Source organism: Hylobates moloch, unplaced genomic scaffold, assembly GCF_009828535.3.
Source record: "Hylobates moloch isolate HMO894 unplaced genomic scaffold, HMol_V3 SCAFFOLD_15, whole genome shotgun sequence".
In the NCBI taxonomy this organism is placed as follows: domain Eukaryota; kingdom Metazoa; phylum Chordata; class Mammalia; order Primates; family Hylobatidae; genus Hylobates; species Hylobates moloch.
The window spans coordinates 87,935,405-87,950,629 of NW_026652290.1; the positions used below are offsets into that span (position 1 = coordinate 87,935,405).

The 15,225-nt window shown below is 40.1% G+C and overlaps 1 protein-coding gene across 1 annotated transcript in view; it reads left to right on the forward strand.

Annotated features, from left to right (window-relative positions):
* The window catches only part of SULT6B1 (sulfotransferase family 6B member 1), a 30,086-nt gene that overhangs the window by 12,002 nt on the left and 2,859 nt on the right, over positions 1-15,225 (forward strand). The window contains 2 exon segments of the mRNA XM_032179139.1: positions 2,482-2,571; positions 6,412-6,538. Of these exon segments, the coding sequence (XP_032035030.1) occupies positions 2,482-2,571; positions 6,412-6,538 (217 nt within the window).

The window sequence follows — 15,225 nt, forward strand, 5'->3', positions numbered from 1 at the left end:
GGAGCTGGAGACCGGAGCTGTTCCTATTCGGCCATCTTGGCTCCACCCCCCAGACATGATTTTTGATTTCGCTATCTCAGTTATGATTCATGCTTGTGTAAGAGACGGGAAGGAATCAAGCATTAGCTAAGACAGTATGCCACTGATGTGCGTGAAGGGGATAACAGGTCACCCTAGCTGTTATTACTTACCTTCCCAATATGACTAACTGGGTCTTGGATGTGAGAGAGGATGTTCTACTCCCTGTCCAGGGAAGGCAAGAAAGGAGCGGGAGGAGGGTCTGCCTCAGGACTTCAGTGCTTGGACAGAAAAAGGACATGGAAGACAGCCTCTCCCCACTCCTAGACACACCAGAATGTAGCGCGGAAGGGAAGGCTGTATTCAAAGGGGAACCACAGTCTCAGTAAAACTTTCAGCAATGTTTTTAGTAGAGACAGGGTTTCATCATGTTGGACAGGCTACTCTCAAACTCCTGACCTCAAGTGATCCACCCTCCTCAGCCTCTCAAAGTGCTGGGATTACAGGCATGAGCCACCACACCTGGCCAATATGCCCTTTAATTTTAAATGGAAATCAGTGAAATGAACTCCACTTTAACAATTATTTGCTTTACAGAGAACTTTTCTGGAGTACATATTTTTCCTTAAATAAGGTATCTAGTCTTTGCTCACATTTGGGCTATATTACACATTTTAGTTAACATAGTATTATATGTTATGTAGCTATCTAATTTAGTTACAGTTAACTTCGATTTTTCCCTTGGGTGTTTTCTAATCCTTTTAGTAACTTTACCGTTTCTCATGTGTCTGTACATGATTTTTGGCCATGCAGTTTCGTGGAAACCGCAGTCTATAACTTAATCTGAAAATAACCACCTGTGCAATTTTGCACAAAGTGCTTAAAACCTCAAAGCCTGTTCTTAATCTCTAAAATGGGGGTTACGATATCTACCTAAGAGGATTGTTGTGAATGAGTATGAAAATGCTTCAAATATTTAAAAGTACCATTTGATGTAAATCAGATTTTACACTGCTAGTCACCACTCGGATCCCTATCATTGATTTAAAGTGTTTTATTTTTAAAATTTCATTTTTTGCTCCCTTGCTTGAGTTGAGATCTCCACTATGTTTTGTTTTTTGTTTTAAATGAAGTCTCACTCTGTCGCCTAGGCTGGAGTGCAGAGGCACGATCTCAGCTCACCGCAACCTCCGCCTCCTAGGTTCAAGTGATTCTCCTGCCTCAGCCTCCTGAGTAGCTGGGACTACAGGTGTGCACCACCATGCCCAGCTAATTTTTTGTATTTTTAGTAGAGACAGAGTTTCACCATGTTGGTCAGGATGCCCGGCCTCCACTAAGTTTTTACAGAACAATTGGCTACAAACATCTGAATATCCTTTTATCACTTATATTATATTGTAGCTGCAACCAATCAGTGAGTGACCTCTACAGACGTGGGACTAAAAACTTGAAGCCTTACTTCCCTGCATAACATACACTAATGGTCTGATTGTAAGTGAAAACCCTTAATCCTGGCAGATTAAATAGATAATTTTATCTTCAAAATTATCAATAGAAACAGATTACAGAAAAAGAATCAATCACCTTAGTCCATATACTGACAAGAATTTCTCTCATAAAACATTTCTCGGACATTTAAGTAACTCTGTACTTTCAGGTTCCATTGAGATATTTTATTGCCTAGAGTTTTAACTGGTTAAACAGAAAGATTTAGATGTTAAAAATGGATTTGCAGGACCTGTAGAAAGACTTGACTATTTCTGTTAAAGACCTTGAATGTAGAAGGGATCCAAATTAAGTGAAAGTGTGTATTTCAGTTTATGAGCTGTCTTGAACAAAATAGATTTGATATGATTGTGGGGAAAAGGTAATTTTAAAAAAAATTACAAAAATGATTGGGAAATGGTAAGCAGGGTACAAAAAAGAAATTCAGGAATATTTTAATTATTTGTTTATTTATGATTCTTCATTCCTCATCTCCACAAAGTAAGAAAACAGAAATAAAGAAAAATTGGCTAGGCGCGGTGGCTCACGCCTGTAATCCCAGCACTTTGGGAGGCTGAGGCGAGCAGATTACCTGAGGTCAGGAGTTTCAGACCAGCCTGGCCAACATGGTGAAACCCTGTCTCTACTAAAAATACAAAAATTAGCTGGACGTGGTGGTAGATACCTGTAAATCCAGTACTCGGGAGGCTGAGAAAGGAGAATTGCTTGAACCCAGGAGGCAGAGGTTGCAGTGAGCTGAGATCGCGCCACAGCACTCTAGCTTGGGCGACAGAGTGAGACTCTGCTTCAAAAAAGAAAGAAAGAAAGAAAAATTGGAGGAGGAGGAGAAGATATAGTGACAGTAGTGCTAGAAACTATCATTTAGATACCAAACCTAGGAGTGATTCAACACAAACACACACACACACACACACACACACACATGCACATTTTCACCTTTTTGTGTATATTTTTAAGAGAATGAAAGGCTTTCCAGCACCAAGGATTTTGACAACTCATCTCCACTATGACAAATTACCTGGGTCTATCTTCGAGAATAAAGCCAAGGTGAGTGTCCTTTCCTACTGATAATTCTTTGAAATTTCTATGTATAGATATTAGTTTTTGGAAGTATATCATGAGTTTGTTCCTCCTCATAGAAGCTTAATAAATGAAGTGTGACATTTAGTTTTTTTGTTTTTGTTTCTTTCTTGACATATATTTGCTATAGTTGCAGTCAAGTCAAATGCATTTTCGACAAGGAAATAAAACATATGCATAGAATAAAATGTATTTTATAATCTGTTTTACAGTGAATAATTTTCCAAATCCTGCTAGAATATTTAGTGTTTCATGCACACACAAAAAACACAATTTAGTAAAATGAGAAAAAAAATGTTCCTTTGTTTCTTTCTGGTGAGCACTATTTACCTGAGGCCTAAAACTATTTTTTCAAATATATTTAAAAATTTTATAGAGACAGCATCTCACTCTGTTGCCCAGGCTGGTCTTGAACTCCTGGCCTCAAGAGATCTTTCTGCCACCAAGGCCTCCCAAAGTGATGAGATTACAGGCATGAGCCACCGTGCCTGGCTAAAACTATTTCATTTTTGAATTTCACATGTAGTAATAAACTTCACAGCATGCATACAGAACTGTATGTGCTTTGGCTGTTCTTATCATTTGTTTAAAAATGTTGTTTTATTAATCAGTATTGATATATTTCTTGTAATTACTAGTTTTTACCCAACCCTTTCTGTTTCCTCTCCCTGGTCTCCCCTCCATTCCTTATTTCTTGGTGCTGTTTTTCTATCTCAGAAGAAAATGATTTGAATTAATTACAATCAAGATTTATTTAAATTCCCTGCAGGGTGCGGTGACTCACGCTTGTAATCCCAGCACTTTGAGAGGCCGAGGTGGGCAGATCACTTGGAGTCAGTAGTTCAAGACCAGCCTGGCCAACATGGTGAAACCACATCTCTACAAAAAAATATTAGGTTGGTGCAAAAGTAATTGCGTTTTTTGCATTACTTTTAATGGCAAAAACCCAATTACTTTTGCACCAACCTACTAAAAATAGCCAGGTGTGATAGCACGTGCCTGTAATCCCAGGTACTTGGGAGGCTGAGGCAAGAGAATCGCTTGAATCTGAGAGGCGGAGGTTGCAGTGAGCCCAAATCTCACCACTGCTCTCCAGCCTGGGCGGCAGAGCGAGACCTTGTCTCAAAAAAAAAAAAAAAAAATTAAACTCCCACCGAATGCTAGCAAGAAGAATGGGAGAATAGCGAGGTAAGAGCAAAGAAAGGCAAAAGAGGAAAACTGTTAAGATAACTACAATTTCAATGGTAAGAGGCAGGAGAGGAAGCAAAATAAGAAAGGAAGAGTAGGAAAGAAACCTTAGGGAAGTGGAGGTTTAGAATGAGCAGGTTTGTGGCCATGATACAAGAATCCTAGTAGCTTAAAATGGGAAAATATCTTAAAGGTCATCTACGCTAATTCCCATCGAGTGTTTGAATTCCACTAAGCAGCTGGACCATGATTGGGCACCTCCAATGCTAAAGATCTCCAGTATCCCCTAAGCCAGCTTTGAATAGCTCTGTTAAACAGTTTTTCCTTATATTACGAATGTGTAAAGCCTGAAATACCATTTTAACACATAATTTCCCCCGTTTAATGCAGTTAACACATTTTTCCTTAGTGTCTCTATAATAAACAGAGCTGAAGTAATTTATAAAGCATTGGACTTAGGGCATGCAGGCTTTTGAACAGAGTTTCATATTTGTAAGAATACAGGGGCAAGAAAAGAGCAACAGGGGCTGGATGCAGTGGCTCACGTCTGTAATCCCAGCACTTTGGGAGGCCGAGGCAGGAGGATCACTTGAGCCCAGGAGTTCAAGACCAGCCTGGGCAACATAGTGAGACCCCCATCTCTACAAAAAATACAAAAATTAGCCAGGCATGGTGGTGCACCGCTGTGGTCCCAGCTACTTGGGAGGCTGAGGTGGAGGATTGCTTGAGTTCAGGAGGCAGAGGTTGCAGTGAGCGAGATCTCGACACTGCACTCCAGCCTGGGTAACAGAGTCAGACCCGGTCTGAAAAACAACAAAAAACAAGAGCAACAGCAGAGAGGTAAGACGTTGATGTGGGGAATTTGTTCATACTCCAGCCAATTAGCCCTCAAATTAAAATTTATGTCTTTGTAAACTTACAGATTGCTGCAAGCCAGGGCAACTGAGTGGTAGTTAAAGCCTCAAATTTAAAACCCTCAAATGGCAAGAATCTACTATATTTGGACTAGGGGCAGGGATGAGTGTTAGATCTAAGCACAACACAAGACCCAGACCCATTGATCTCTACTCAAGTTTATCCTGTTGGTGTTAGTTAAATTCTTTAGGCAGACAAGGTATTTGGGGATCCTGATTCCCTCCCACTTTCATGTTATTTACAAATTTGGTAAATAGAGCTTCTATATCTTTACCTAAATGATTCATTAAAACATTAACTATGACCCAGCCAAGATAGTGGAAGGGCTTATTAAAAACCTCCCAGCACGTTTACATTAGTTAGTTAACTATTTATACCCAGTGAGTTTTGTTGTTGTTGTTATTGTTGAGATGGAATCTTGCTCTGTTGCCCAGGATGCAGTGCAATGGCACGATCTCAGCTCATGGCAACCTCCGTCTCCTAGGTTCAACCAATTCTCCTGCCTCAGCCTCCCGAGTAGCTGAGACTGCAGGTGTGCAACACCGCGCCTGGCTAATTTTTGTATTTTTAGTAAAGGCAGGGTTTCGCCATGTTGGCCAGGCTGGTCTCGAACTCCTGATCTCAAGTGATCCACCCGCCTCAGCCTCCCAAAGTGCTGGGATAACAGGCATGAGCCACCATGCCCAGCCCCCAGTCAGTTTCATATGCCTAACTGCTCCTGATTCTGGCTTACATTCTTACTTTTTTTGTAGGAGAAATCATAAGCTACTTCACCTACTAATCTAAAACCATGTTGAAAAAATCCAGGTGTTAGCTGACTTGTTCTTAGAGGACCCATGTTGCCCCCTATTGGTTACAGTTTCCTCTTTTATGTGGCCCCAAATCTTGTTTTTAGTCAATTCTAGACTTCTCCCTAATGAAAGTGAGTATTACAAATCTGCAGTTTGCAAAATCCACATCGTTCCCCTTTCTGAAAGTGAAATGACTTCTGCCTGTTCTAGTTGCCTGGCCTCACATGTTTTCAGATTCCTCAGAATTCAGGAACATGCTGGATCATGCGTCCTCCAGTTTCCTCAGTTCTTGAAATAGAAGGCTTCAGGCCAGAAGGCTGAACTCAGAGCAGACGTGTGATCCTCTACAATCTTTTAGTTCTCCGGGGTTTCAGTTTGTTCTTTACGATGTTTATTTCACACTACTCATCCAAAGGAACATTTTCCTCATCAGAGAAGACAGATATAGGAATTCAGACATTCTGCGTCATCTACTCACCCATAAACATCATACCCAGAGACTGGGCTTTGCCATTCTTTAATCTTCTACCAACTCTAAAACATTATTTTTGTCGTCCTTAACATTATTTGCAATTTTTATTTGAGGGTTTAAGCTTTCAGGTCATACTCTTGTGATTATCCTCGTGAGCTTGGTATTTTTTTTCCTTTTTACATCTTCTATGCATCTTATGGCCTAAATTCATTAGCGAGAATCCTCTGCTACAATATCAATCTTTTTCTTCTTCTTTCTCTCCTTTCCCCAGATTTCCCCATCAGCCACTTCCTGTTCCTCAGTTTCCTACTGTCATTCTTTCTCTATATATTAACACAATTATGTAATATACGAGTAGACACGATGATATTGCTCACCCTTTCAATTTTCCAAATTTCAAAACGTAGACCTAAATAAATTAACTCAGTTTTTGCTCCCTAGATATTGGTGATATTTCGAAACCCCAAAGATATGGCAGTATCTTTTTTCCATTTCCACAACGATGTCCCCAATACTCCAAGCTATGGCTCTTGGGATTAATTCTTCAGACAGTTCATGAAAGGACAAGGTATGGCTGTTGGTAAAAGAATTTTTCTTACTTGAACAGATGACCACATAAATGTGAAAACCCAAATGTGTTTTAGGGTAAAGGAAGAAGATTTAGGTAGATCTGGGAACAAAAAAGTTACATTTAAATGAACTGTTATAGCACCATTAGTTCTGTGCACCCAACAATTAAATGCATTGCTGTTTTAAAAACGAATTTGGGGCCAGGTATGGTGGCTCATGCCTGTAATCCTAGCACTTTGGGAGGCCGAGGTGGGCAGATCACAAGGTCAGGAGATCAAGACCGTCCTGGCTAACACGGTGAAACCCCATCTCTACTAAAAATACAAAAATTAGCCAGGCATGGTGGCACGCACCTGTAGCCCCAGCTACTCGGGAAGCTGAAGCAGGAAAATTGCTTGTACCCAGAAGGCAGGGGTTGCAGTGAGCTGAGATGGCGCCACTGCACTCTAGCTTGGGAAAGCGAGACTGTCTCAAACAAACAAACAAAAAAACTAATTTGGACAAGTCGTATGTTGACTGTGAGTACAGAGTGGCTATAGAAAAGACATGGGACAAAGAGAGCTTTAACAGAGAGTGATGTAGAAAGCCATTTGTAGTTAACTTCCTTGTCACTATATAACACTAATAAAAACAAAAAATATTTTTTAAAAAACCATGACACTGAGCTACTATACCTAAGACATTTGTTTGCTAGAAAGAAAATAAGTTTTTGTCAGAAATAAGTTTTGTTAAACATGTTGATGTTTTGTCTCTGGTTTATTGATAACTCTAAGTGTCTATTAATGCTCCAGGTGCTAAAGTAGGGGTCGTCTATACATTATTTTATTTAAGATTTATAACAAACTATGAGTAAGGTGGTATTAGCTCCATTGTACAGATGAGGAAACTAATCAAAATATAAATCTGACAGGCACAGTAGCTCACGCCTGTAGTTCCAGCACTTCGGGAGGCTGAGGCGGGCAGATGACTCGAGGTTAGGAGTTTGAGACCAGTCTGGCCAACATGGCAAAACCCCGTCTCTACTAAAAACACAAAAATTAGCCAGGTGTGTTGGTGCGTGCCTGTAATCCCAGCTACTCAGTGGGCTGAGGCAGAAGACTTGCTTGAACCCAGGAGGCAGAGGTTGCAGTGAGCCGAGATTGATCAACAGCACTCCAGCCTGGGTGACAGAGCAAAACTCCAACTCAAAAAATAAAATAAAATAAAAAATAAAGAAATAAAAATACAAAATTAGCCAGGCATGCTGTCTCATGCCTGTAATCTCAGCTACTTGGGAGGCTGATGCAGGAGAATTGTTTGAATCCAGGAGGCAGAGGTTGCAGTGAGCAGATATGGCACCACTGCACTCCAGCCTGGGCAACAAAAGTGAGAAACTCCGTCTGAAAAAAAAAAGTTAAATCACTTGCCAATGCTTGTAAGTGGCAGTGACTCTACATCCATGAGTATAGTGGCCAGAGACCAGTAACTGATTCCTTTTATTAGTGGCTCTTTTGAGTCTCTGCGGTATAATAGATGGGATATTAAAGCCCAATGACCCTGGAGGAGAAGCTGTTGTTAGTTCACTCTAAGAGGGCTACTTTTTTAAAAATTTATTTATTTTTGTTGTATCTATTTAAGGTGTACAACAAAATGATGTTTCACCGTATACACAATGAAATGATTAATACAATCAAGCAAATTAACATATCCATCATGTCACACAATTACCTGTTTTATGTTTAGTAAGAGCACCTAAAATCGACTCTTTTAGCAAATATTATATGGTATAAAATCATTAACTGTCATCATTAACTGTCATCCTCATGCTGTACATTAGATCTCAAGATACTCATAACTGAATAATTCATAACTACTTAACAAGTTTGTACCTTTTGACTTACATCTCCCTATTTTCTGCCTTTCCCCACCCCTGCAACCACCATCCTACTCTCTATTATGTATCTGACTTTGTAAAGATTCCACATGTAAGTGAAAACATGCTGTATTCTTCTCCTCTTTTTTCTTTCTTTCTTTTTTTTTGTTTTTTTGAGACTAGATTTCACTCTGTCACCTAGGCTGGAGTGCAGCAGTGAGGCTCACTGCAGCCTTGACCTCCTGGGCTCACCTGATCCTCAGCCTCCTAAGTAGCTGGGACCACAGGCACTTACCACCATGCGCAGCTGGTTTTTTTTTTCTTTTTGTAGAGATGGGGCCTCACTGTATTGCCCAGGCTTCGTATTTTTCTTTTTGTGTCTAGCTTATTTTGGTTAACATAATGTCCTCCCCCCGTGTTGTTGCAAATGATGATGAGAAACTTGTCATCAGTGGGACAATGCAGTTTAGGGAATGTCTGTTTCCCTATCCATCCTTGGAGAGGTTTGTTTTTCTCATTTAACAGGAAGTCTGAAGGTAGGTAGCTGGTTCCTGGGATCTCTGGCCTGTACCTCTGATATTCCCTTGGCCTCTCTCTCATACTTTTTGCAATACACGCTGAAATTGGCTACTATCCTTCCAATCATCACCTTTAGGTCATGAAAAAGGAGGATGGATAGCAGTAGCCAAATGTATTCCTTAGCTCCACACAGCAATAGTTTTGCCAGAAACCTTCCAGCAGACTCTTGCTTGTGTCTCACTGGGCAGAACCATTTCATGTGGCCAATTACAGCTCTGAGGAAGGCAGGAAATCAAGAAATAGAATTGTCATGATCAGCTTAGACCCAAATAATCAGGGTTTAAAATGCATTGCTAATCTGTTCCATGTATGCCATTGCAGTAGGCCTTAGGAAGGTCCCTTCTCAAGGGACCTTATATTTCTACTTAATATGATCTTTAATTGAAAGCTAAAGGTAAGAAATTGTGTTATTTTACCATAAAGACTTTTTCTTTTTCTTTTTCTTTTTTTTTTTTGAGACAAAGTCTCACTCTGTCACCCAGGCTGGGGTGCAGTGGCGCAATTTCGGCTCACTGCAACCTCCACCTCCCAGATTCAAGCGATTAGCCTGCCTCGGCCTCCTGAGTAGCTGGGATTACAGGCGCGCACCACCACGCCGGCAAATTTTTGTATTTTTAGTAGAGGCAGGGTTTCCGCCATGTTGGCCAGGATGGTCTCGAACTCCTGACCTCAGGTGATCCACTTGCCTTGGCCTCCCAAAGTGTTGGGATTACAGGCATGAGCCACGATGCCCGGCCCATCAATACTTTTTCTACCACAGAGCCTCAAGTAGTCATGTGGAACTAACAAGACAGAAAATGTTCTAGAAAGAAAGAATCCTGGCCGGGCGAGGTGGCTCATGCCTGTATCCCAGCACTTTGGGAGGCTGAAGTGGGCAGACCACTTGAGGTCAGGAGTTCAAGACCAGCCTGGCCAACATGGGGAAACCCTATCTCTACTAAAAATACAAAAACTGGCTGGATGTGGTGGCATGCACCTGTAATCCCAGCTACTGGGGAGACTGAGGCAGGAGAATCGTTTAAACCTGGGAAGCAGAGGTTGCAGTGAGCTGAGATCATGCCACTGCACTTCAGCCTGGGCAACAGAGCAAGACTTTGTCAAAAAAAAAAAAGAAAAAGGAAGGAGGGAAGGAAGGAAGGAAGGAAGGGGGGAGGAACAAGAAAGAAAGAGAGAGAGGAAGGAAGGAAGGTAGGAAGGGAGGGAGAAAGAGAGAGAGAAAGAAAGAGAGAGAAAGAGGGAAAGAGAGAGGAAGGGAGGAAGGAAGGAAGGAAAGAAGGAGAGAAAATACTAAATAAAAAGTTAATATCTAGAGTATATAAAGAACAACTAATATCAATGGATGAAATAAAATATAGCCTAATAGGAAAAAAAAATGTAGCCAGGTGCTGTGGCTCATGCCTGTAATCTCAGTGCTTTGGGAGGCTGAGGAGGGAGAATCACTTAAGGCCAGGAGCTCAAGACCAGCTGGAGAAACATAGCAAGACCTCATCTCTACCAAAAAAAAAAAAAAAATTAACCAGGCATGGTGGTGTGTGCCTATAGTACCAGCTACTCAGGAGACTGAGGCAGGAGGATTGCATGTGCCCAGGAGTTTGAGGCTGCAGTGAGCCATGATTGTATCATTGCACTCCAGCCTGGGCAACAAAGACATTGTCTGTTAAAAAAAAGTGTAAAGGATATAGACAGGTAATTTATAGAAGAGGACATCCAAATGGTAAATAAATAGACAATGAGAAAAATGTAGTGATTAGGAAGATTGAACAACAGTCAGAGCAATACTGGGATCTCTGAGAAGGAGTAAACAAATGAGTTGATCCCTACACCTTCCTGAGCGTGCTACCTATAGGCAGTTTCCAAGCTGCAGCACACGGAAAAGGAACCTCATACAAAAGTCTCATAAAATTGCAGTTGGATATTGGGAGTCAGGCAGGCTGAGGAGGCTAGATTTTCAGAGAAGATTTCTGGGGAAAAGAGCACTGTATGTTAAAAATTTAACATAGCAAGAACCTCAGAGATCTGCAGAGGGAATCTTTCTAATCTTTAACTAAGTGCAGAGATGTGTATGCATGGAATAAAACTTTACAAACACAGTGTAAAGGTCCATCAAGACAAGGAAAGGATTACTGGAAAGCAGTGAGCCAAAGAATTTTCCTGGACCTCATTCAGAGGTGGAAATAGTTTGTGTTCCCACCAGCCAAAGTGGAGAGACTAATACCCAGGGCACTGGGTAGATTTCCCAGAATGGTCAGACCTTAGAAGTAGGGCTAAATTAGCTCTAGCCCTGCTGTAACAAAAGCAAGCCTAGAATGGATTGAAATGAACCCAAGTAACTTAATTGCTTGCCAGTTTGGAAAAAAAAAACTGCTAGAGAAAATGTCCAACATTTAAAAAATGAATTTAAGAAAATAAAGCCCCAACACTATGTCTACCATCCAATACAGATTTTTCAAGCATAAAAAGAAATAGGAAAACGTGACCCATATCCAGGAGTAAAATCAATTAATAGAAACAGATAAATGGCTGAAATGGTGGAACTAGCAGATAAATATCTTAAAAGAGCTATTATACATTTTATAAATATGCTCAAATGGGTAAAAAAAAAATGATGAGAAGAGAAATGGATAATGTAAACAGACCCAAATGGAAGTTTTAGAGATGAAAAACACAATATCTGAAATAAAAAATACACTGCATGAATAAACAGTAGATTAGATGGAAAGGAAGAAAACATCAGGGAACTTGAAGGCATAGCAATAGAAACTATTCTAAATGAAGACAGGAAAAAAAAAGACTACATAAAAACATAAACAGAGCTTCAGTGACTTATGGGACAATATCAAGTAAATTTGCATGTAATTGGAATTCAGGAAAAGGAAAGAGGTACAGAAAAAAATTGAAAAAATGACTGAAATTGTTCAAATTCAAATAACTATAAATCTGCAGATTCAAGAAGTTCAACAAACCCCAAGCTGAATAAACATAATGAAATGGCACCAAAACACATCCTAATGCAATTGCTGAATACCAGTGACAAAGAGGAATCTTTGAGGCAGCTAAAGAAAAAAGGTGTTACATATGAAGAAACACATAAGAAATATGACAGACTTCTCATCAGAAACTATGCAAGATAGAAGGCAATAGACTAATATCTTTGAAAGACTGAAAGAAAATCTCTATCCACCTAGAATTTGATATCAGGCAAAAATATCTCTCAGAAAAGAAGATAAATACTTTTTCTGGCCAGGTGCAGTGGCTTACACCTGTAATCCCAGAACTTTGGGAGGCCGAGGAGGGTGGATCACAAGGTCAGGAGATCGAGACCATCCTGGCTAACACAGTGAAACCCCATCTCTACTGCAAATACAAAAAAAAATTTAGCCAGGCGTTGTGGCGGGTGCCTGTAGTCCCAGCTACTCGGGAGGCTGAGGCAGGAGAATGGTGTGAACCCGGGAGGCAGAGCTTGCAGTGAGCCGAGATCGTGCCACTGCACTCCAGCCTGGGCAACAGAGTGAGACTCCATCTCAAAAAAACAAAAAAAAGAAGATAAATACTTTTTCTGTCAAATAAAGCCTGAAAAAAATAATTTCCAACAGATATGTACTATAGAAATATTAGAAGTTCTTTAGACAGGAGGAAAATGATGCCAGATGGAAATTTGGGTCTACACAGAGGAATGAAGAGCACCAAAAATGGCGACTGTGTGGGTATATATAAAATATATTTCCCCATGGCCAGGTGTGGTGGCTCATGCCGGTAATCCCAGCACTCTGGGAGGCCAAGGCAGGTGGATCACCTGAGATCGGGAGTTTGAGACCAGCCTGACTAACATGGTGAAATCCTGTCTCTACTAAAAATACAAAAATTAGCCAGGTGTGGTGGTGGGCACCTGTAATCCCAGCTACTCAGGAGGCTGAGCCAAGAGAACCACTTGAGCCCAGGAGGCGGAGTTTGCAGTGGGCTGAGATTGCTGCGCCAGTGCACGTCACACTCCAGCCTGAGTAACAGAGTGAGACTCTATCTAAAAAAATCTGTCTTTAAAATCTCTTTAAAAGATAATTATCTATCTATTCAAAGCAAAAGTAATAACAATGTATTTTGGGGCTTGTATATAGAAGTAAATCTATGAAAACAATGAGACGAAGGATGAGAGAAGAAACAGAAGTTTACTCTTGTACATTTTGGAAAGAAATTTGGTAAAGTCATTTGTGCATATACTTCATAATCCAGCAATTACATTCCTGGGCATATATCTAAGAGAAACTCTTCCTTATTTGTATAAGGCAACATGAAGGAAAATCTTCATTGCAGCATCGTTTGTAAATAGTGAGAAATTTAAAAACAAAACTAAGAACGGATTAAGAAAATTTTGAAATATTAATAGAAATAAATATTCAGTAGTTAAATGAATTAGAGCTATGCATATTAAGTAAATATCTTTTTAAATTTTAATTGTATTTATTATTATTTTTTTGATCACCAGGCTGACCATGGTATAGTAAATAACTCTTAAAATACATAAGAATTACTTAATAGATATGAGGTTTCTTTCTGGGGTGATGAAATGTTTTGAAACTAGACAGTGGTGATAGTTGCACAATATTGTGAATGTACTAAGTACCCCTTAATCATATGCTTTAAAAGGGTTAGGCTGGGTGTGGTGGCTCACGCCTGTAATCCCAGCACTTTGGGAGGCTGAGGTGAGTGGATCACCTGAGGTCAGGAGTTTGAGACCAGCCTGCCCAATATGGTGAAACCCCGTCTCTACTAAAAATACGAAAAATTAGCCAGGTGTGGTGGTGGGCGCCTGTATTCCCAGCTACTCGGGAGGCTGAGGCAGGAGAATCGCTTGAACTCAGGAAGTGGAGGTTGCAGTGAGCTGAGATCATGCCACCGCACTCCAACCTGGGTGACAAGAGCGAAACTCTGTCTCGAAAAGAAAAAAAAAAGGTTAAAATGGTGAATTTTATGTTATGTGTATTTTACTGCTTTCAGAAAAAAAAATGAATATAAAAAGCAAGTTTAAAACATAGAAAGATTTTATTTTTAAAAATGAATGCATACAGAAGTAATACTCTTTAAGTCATGAATGTGAATAACTTAAATGAGTGATTACCTCTGCTGAGAAGAGGAAGAGGAATAGCATCAGAGAGAGGAACACCGGGGCCTTCATCTATCTCCCAATATTCATTCAACAAGGATTTGTTAAGCAGCATTTGACATAGTGGATTACGCTTTCCTCCCAGAAAAAAATTTTTTTCACTTGGCTTGTAGGATTCCACATCTCTTGGTTTCCCTATTAGCTGCTGCCTCTCAGTGTCCTTGCTAGTTCCACTCCTCCTCCATGGCCAGTCATTATTCTAGAGCAAGGATCAGCAAACATTTTTTGTGAAGGGTCAGATAGTAAATATTTTCAGTTTTACTGGTCATGCAGTTTCTGTCACAGTGACTCAACACAACTCATCTTAGTGTCAAAGCAGCCATAGACAATATATAAATGAATGAATGTGGTTGTGCACTAATAAAGCATTATTTACAAAAACAGGCAGCAGCCCAGTTTTGGCCCAGATCTATTCTAGACAATGAAATAATTAGCGAATAAAACAGTCAAAAATCCCTGTCCATGTGACCTTACATGTCAGAGGAAGGAGACAACAAAGACAACAAATCAATAAGTTGTATTATATAATAGAAGGCTATAAGTGCCATGGACGGGAAATAGAATAGAATGAGGGGGATAGGGAGTGACAACAGGGCGACAGTAATGATTGGAACTTAAATAGTGTAGTCAGGGTGCTTCATGAGCAAGTGACATTTCAACAAGATCTGTGAGTTTTGCAAATATCTGAAGGACGAGGTTCCAGGCAAAAGGAGGAGCAAGTATAAAGGCACTGAGACAGTAGTACACCTGGCATTCTTGAAAAACCACAAGGAGGACAATGTAACTAGAGGAGAATGAAAGAGGGGCAGAGAAACAAGATATGAGGTTAAAGTGGCAACCAGGGTGCAAGAAATACAGTGTCTTGTAAGCCCTTGATGACTCTGGGCTTGACTTTTTCTTTCTTTCTCTTACTTTCTTCCTTCCTTTTTCTTTCTTTCTTTCTTTCTTTCTTTCTTTCTTTCTTTCTTTCTTTCTTTCTTTCTTTTTCTTTCTTTCTTTCTTTCTCTTTCTTTCTTCTTTCTTTCTTTCTTTCTTTCTTTCTTTCTTTCTTTCTTTCTTTCTTTCTTTCTTTCTTTCTTTCTTTCTTTCTTTCCCC